The sequence below is a fragment of the Frankliniella occidentalis genome, unplaced genomic scaffold, assembly GCF_000697945.3.
Source record: "Frankliniella occidentalis isolate FOCC.00 unplaced genomic scaffold, Focc_3.1 Scaffold222, whole genome shotgun sequence".
NCBI lineage: Eukaryota > Metazoa > Arthropoda > Insecta > Thysanoptera > Thripidae > Frankliniella > Frankliniella occidentalis.
The window spans coordinates 235,560-241,480 of record NW_026267348.1 but is presented as its reverse complement, the minus strand read 5'-3'; the positions used below and the strand labels follow the sequence as shown (position 1 = coordinate 241,480).

Here is a 5,921-nt window from a genome sequence, read left to right as displayed (position 1 = left end):
GGCGAGTGCGGGTAGGGTCAAATTGTAAGCCTTCAGAAAAATATGACGTTCAATTTGGCTGGAAAAGAGAATGGTTAATGATTTGTTATAAATTGGCATTGAACGAGGTTTAATAGGCGTATGGATGGGGTTGGAAAAGTCGGTGGGGGTGCGAGTGCATAAACACTCGTGAGCTGATAACATATTGTTACGAAAACCCCGAAAAATTCCGTAACTCCCGCGTTTTAGGCCATTTAGATGGAAAAATTGGAAGTGTCCTATAACTGTGACGTGCCGTCCAATAACTGTGTTTCTCGACCTCTGACTTTGAACCGACCGACAGGGCGTAAGGCGTTGAATTCTTAGGCCACCTGCAGTAGTAAAGTTTAGTTCGAACCTTCAGCTAGCCCATGAGCCCATAGGTACGTCTCATCTTCAATTGAGAGACGCACAGCGCTGCGTCAAACGAAAGTGCGTCCTTAACCGTCCCATAACTGTATCACCTACCCTACAGGTCTCTAAAGTGTCCGCGGGTCAAACGGGCACTTTGCTCGTGTTGCCTACATTACTCCACAAGATCTGCGGCGTGAGACGCATTTTCAAAAATTCAACCGCTTTCAGAGGGTGGGGTGAACTTGGAGTAGGGGGTGGTTTCTCGAAGGTGTTGATCGTGCCTAAAATGTTCGAATGGGGTCCAAGAGCAGACGTACACTAAATTTGAACAACTTTCAACACCCTCTTCGACCCGAACGTTTCACGTTTGGTACGACTTTTCCAGCCCCTTGCGCGTTAGGGGTTGCGTATGGCGTACGGGCACAAACGCTTTCAGTGAGTGATAACTACACACTCAAGACGTGAACATGCCAAATTTCACGCATTTCACGTTCCTAGTTTCATCGCAAGTTATTTTAATCTCAGAGCAAATAATGGACCGCTAAATGTTTTGACGAGTGTAGTTTAAACTAGCGTGCCCGCTAATTCGTCGAACGAAGTTGCCAGCTTCGCTTTGGCCCGCCGGCAACTCCTATCGGCAGCGGCTGGGCCTATCAGGAGAGAGGTGACATCTGCTGGAGGCGCCACTGTGATGTGGTTGACCTGCTCGCTTTGGTGCCCCAGCGCATGCATCCGCCAGGCGCAGGCTGGTGGGGCGCTCTACTCTTCTACGCGCCCACAGCCCGGGGGCCGATCGGGGCCGCTCTCGGCCTTCCCTCCTAAATTCCCCTGCACGTGTTTCGGCAATTTCGTCATGAATATAGGGGGGAGGGGTCGGGGGCAGCTTTCACGTCCATGCATGCACCCGCTCAATTTTCCAGACCGACCGTGTGTCCCGATCGCTACTCACCCCGAAAACGGCGGCCGCCGATGCACAGACTCAACTGCGATCCTTCCTTGGGTGTCCTGGTGTAACGGGCCCAAAATAGGATTGTTTTCGGGACTTTTTTTCAAAGGAACCATTGCTCCGCGGTAAAAACCCAACACCCCCTTTATTGTGTACACTGATAAACCAAGTGTTCAACTGCTTAACACTTGTAAGTGTGCAACCACAAGTTCAATACTTGCAAGTGTTCAATTCAGTAGTAGTATACTTGCAAGTGTTAAACTCGGTATTTGTGCACTTGTAAGTGTTCAACTCTCCTGTCGTACACTTCTCTAGATCGGGCGCTTACTGTGGGGGAAGTGTTCAAGAGAGGAGCTGCACACCTTCAAGTGCACAAATACCGATTCGAACACTTGCAAGTGTGCTACTACTAAATTGCTCATTTGCAAGTATTGAACTTGCGGTTGCACACTTACAACTGTTGAGCAGTTGAACACTTGGTTTATCAGTGTACTACATTGTAAAAAGCTTACGAACTAAATACTTCGCAACGTTACGAACAAGTTTCGTCCTTTGTATTTCAAAGAAATTGTTCGTATTGCAAAGCGATTGTAAGGCTAGACAGGGTCTTACAAACAATCGGTTTGCATTGCGAACTATTTGTTCGTAAGCTTACGAACAATTTGTTCGTATTGCAACGCTTCAAAATCCTTCGTAACCTGCGAAGGTTTTGGTTTGCATTAGGAACCTTATGTTCGTAATCAATGTACATTGAAAGCATCGTTAGTTTACAATTATTTTACACTGCAGGTCGGCTTGTGGCCTACTAAGGAGGTTCCAGTAGGCGAAGTAGAGATAGTAACTTCACTCTAGTGGAAAACAATGTTTCTTCTCTTATCGATTTGTTCTTGGCCAATATTTTCATGTGTTTCTGTTTCAATAGACCCACTTGGTGTTTGCGTCGTGGGGCTCGAGAGGCGGTTGGAAAGAAAACGCCATGATGATGAAATTCAAGAAGTTGTGTACCACCATCAAGACACATCTGCCGACAATATGGGATGCAATTGTCGGTCGCATGACGAGCAACATCAGCGAATCATTACAAGATTGCCCCTTCCCACCAGTTAGTATGGTTTTGAAAACTTTACAATTCTCATAGAAAATGAAGTAAACATTTTCGTCTACCCACCAAAAACGTTTGTTTCTTGTTCGTTGGACTTCAGAAGCCACTCACTTTGCGTTAAAACACACTGCATTCAAATGTGCTTCAGTATCCAATAATCCGAAAACTTCGCTCTGTGACATCTGCTATTTATATTTTGTATCGACACTTGACCGTCGATTGCTGCTCACCTACGTAAAGTTGGTGGGACAAAAATTCGAGCCCAGTTTTTGCGACCTATTCCTACAGCTGTAAAAAAAGTTAACAATTCTTGTTAGCTGCAAAACGAACACACGGTTTAGGACATGTGGCCTTTGTGTATGCACCTTTTTGGGTGATATCTTTGTTTATCAGGGACCTTTAGTGTAAGGGGGCAGACTTGTGAAATGAAGAGTTTTGGAAAATGGTCAGTACAGAAAAACCACTCACCGCATCAATTTAAGACTAAAGATCATAAAAGTTCAAGGTCAACCACGTACGGCAGTACGGCATCTTTTAAGAGTAACTAGCAACTTTTTTGACAGTCGCAGACCCACCCGATACAGAATAATCCTTCACAGCGAAAAGGACTGCATCGTCTAGTTGGAGGCGCAGATGGGCTTGTTCCTGTGCGCACACCGGCGTCAACGGCAATATTAGCGTCCATTTATGCTTTCAATACACACCTTTAGTCCTAAATCGATGTACGGCGTGCAGTTTTTAAGTAGTGACGAAATTTTTTGGGGGTGGCCTGCGCGCGCGGGGAGCCGTCTACTCAGCGTGTTCATTGTTGAACTGTAACCCACACTGTTAAAGTCTTACGAAGAAAAATACCAAATCCTTTGTAATACGAAGGATTTGGACGCTTCGTAGGGAGCAAATCCTTCGTAGGTACGAAGCATTTGGCATTTTGCTTCGTAAGACTTTAACTGTGCAGATGCGGCCGAAAATGCAACAGGTGGTGTTAAACCATGTCGCTCCTCCCCCCTGTCTGGTAGAAACGGGCCCGTTGAAAAACTCCTTTAGACCCATCACACTAAAAGATCTGTGCGCCAATCCTTTCTAATGGAAAGGCTAATTTAAAAAGGTCACCACTTAGGGATCGTACACAAACCACGTGACGGGTTTTGGGGGAGGGTGGGGTAAGGTGATATAGAGATAGGTGGCCGCAAGCGGGCGAGAGTGGGGGAAGGCAGATCCTTCGCGCCACTCCGCCGATCGGTTTGAAACGTGCTGGGTGCACGCTGGACCAGGTATTAGCAGGTAGCAAGGGTCGGCTTTAGGCCGGGCGGCCGTGCTAGGGTCGAGCTTCGAGCCTCCGGAGGGGCGGTGCCGGGTCTTTCCTGGCTCCTTAATCCCTTTTAAGTACTCGGCGGCGTGCGCGCTGGCCTGACAGTGGTTGACATGGAGATGCGCAGTCGGTTCTGCGCATGTCAGATCCACCAATGAGAGCGCTTGCGCCGACCTATCTACATTACACCTTAGGGTGGGGGGGTCTGTGAAAACACCACTCACCACCACCAGCGGGGAGGGGGTGTTTCGGCCAAGTCAAGAGACTATTAATTACCTGCTCAAATAAGCAAGTTTTTGAAAAATTCTAACACAACTCCGTTTATTGCGTGATAAATCACTGAAATCTGACGGTGTTTAATCGAAAAGTCACCACTAAATTAAGTTTTGAATATCAGCAAACATGCACTTTTCGTGAAAATGTTCTATATCGTTGTAAATTCGTCAAATAACACATATGCCAAAAAACACGTGAAAATGGAGGGGGGGGGGGGCGAAACCAGCACAGACCACCACAGGGTGGGAGGAGGGTTGTCAAAACCCGCCAAAAACTCGTCACGTGGATTGTGTATACGATCTCTTCTTTCTTGCAGTGAAGCAGAATTAAATCTGAACACACTGGAGAATAGTACTAAACCTCTGCTGTGAAGCGGAGTAAGGGTATAAGTATAAAAACCATACTTTTCAGGAAACCAAAAAAACTCTTTGCACGTAACTCTACAATAGTGTTATGGTCGAGCTGGAATACACGTCCACCAAGGATATTACTCGCACTTTGAATTTTTTACACATCACGCCCAGCCCCGAAGTTATAGGACTTGTCCCCTTTGTTCGAGCACGTGGGAGAAGACAACTTAACTCCTTTCCACCGGTTTAGTATTAGGACTTAAGTTTTCTTAACTTTTTATGCAAAAGATGCAAAAGGGGTCAAGTTTACAATGGTTACTAGATAAGTATTTTTAGCCCGCTTTTCTGCTTTAAAAAAGCTATCCATCGGGCTTATGCAAACGACCTCGTGTTTGTCTGTCTGTCTGTTCCACTAGAAGGAGATGTGCTAGAGACTTGAAATTTTCAGTGTATCTTAAGATCCACTCCAAGAGAACGAAACGCGTACGACATATCCTGGCAACCACCCCTGAGTGTGTGAATAGGGGTATCCAATGTTAAAAGTTCTCCCGAAAAGTATATTTTATTACGTTCTCGTAGGGGGTAACTCGTCAAAGCAGAGGCCTTGGGCGAAAATTTCGTCCGTTTTGCTCTATCTCTAACCATTTAGGCGCTAGAGGGTCTGTTTTGGCGAAAATAAGCTAAAAATTGCCATAGTGAACGATAAGTTGTAGAAAAAGGCCTAAAAACCGCAAAAGGGGAACGAAACTCCCCCCAAAACATTTTGTTGTCTAAACTGGCGACCGGTTAGCAACTTCCACCCGGTAAAATACTTGTAAATGTGTGTGTCTTTGTTATGTTTAATGATTTTGTTAATCTGTCGCAGGGTGGATATTCGGTACGGAACGTGTCGAGCTCAGTATTACAGCCGAAAGGAGTACCAGTATTGTTTTACGGGAAGTGGAGAGTGGACGCCAAAGTTGTTGATCCAAAAGACGAAAGGATATTGGGCTGTTTTCGAGTGTTTGTAAGTATAATTCCAAAGATGGGGCAGCCTATTAATGGGTAGACCAGTAGCGAAAAAACTTAAGCATCGGTGACAATGTTCCACTTATTATGATTGAGAATACATAATTCGATTTGATACCTTTAGATTGGTCTCTTTGTTTTGAGCTGTTTACGTACTTACCCTCTCTCTCAATGGACCAAATGTTTTGGGGCATGTTAGGTAGATGTGCGTTAGACTATGTCTCGCATAACAGGCTTCGCGATATCTCACGAAACACTGGTAAGTTGCTACGCCTCTTAGCTTGGGCTAAAAAATAAAAAAAAAAAAAAAAAAAAAAAAAAAAAAAAATAAAAAAAAAAAAAAAGGAAATCTCGTCGGTGGTTTTTATGGGAGTATTCTCAATGCCGAGCACGATGGTCTTTGTCCGAACCCTCTCCGATGCCACTGCGCCTTGGCGTTAAAGATTTGGCCGCGGGCGGCCGTCAGGTCGGTGGTGACGTGCGGGTGGCCGCCGCTGCAGCAGCGCGCGGCGCAGGTGAGTCATATTTTCATCATATGTTCACTGAGGGTTACTCTTT

At 45.7% G+C, this 5,921-nt stretch overlaps 1 protein-coding gene across 1 annotated transcript in view; it reads left to right on the top strand.

Annotated features, from left to right (window-relative positions):
* LOC113215875 (uncharacterized) overlaps window positions 1-5,486 on the top strand; it is a 35,174-nt gene extending 29,688 nt beyond the window's left edge. Inside the window, exons 3-4 of the mRNA XM_052272738.1 lie at window positions 2,241-2,420; window positions 5,221-5,486. Of these exons, the coding sequence (XP_052128698.1) occupies window positions 2,241-2,420; window positions 5,221-5,403 (363 nt within the window). The 3' untranslated portion in view covers window positions 5,404-5,486. The remainder of the gene's footprint in view (window positions 1-2,240; window positions 2,421-5,220) is intronic.
* Window positions 5,487-5,921: the final 435 nt, after the last annotated feature.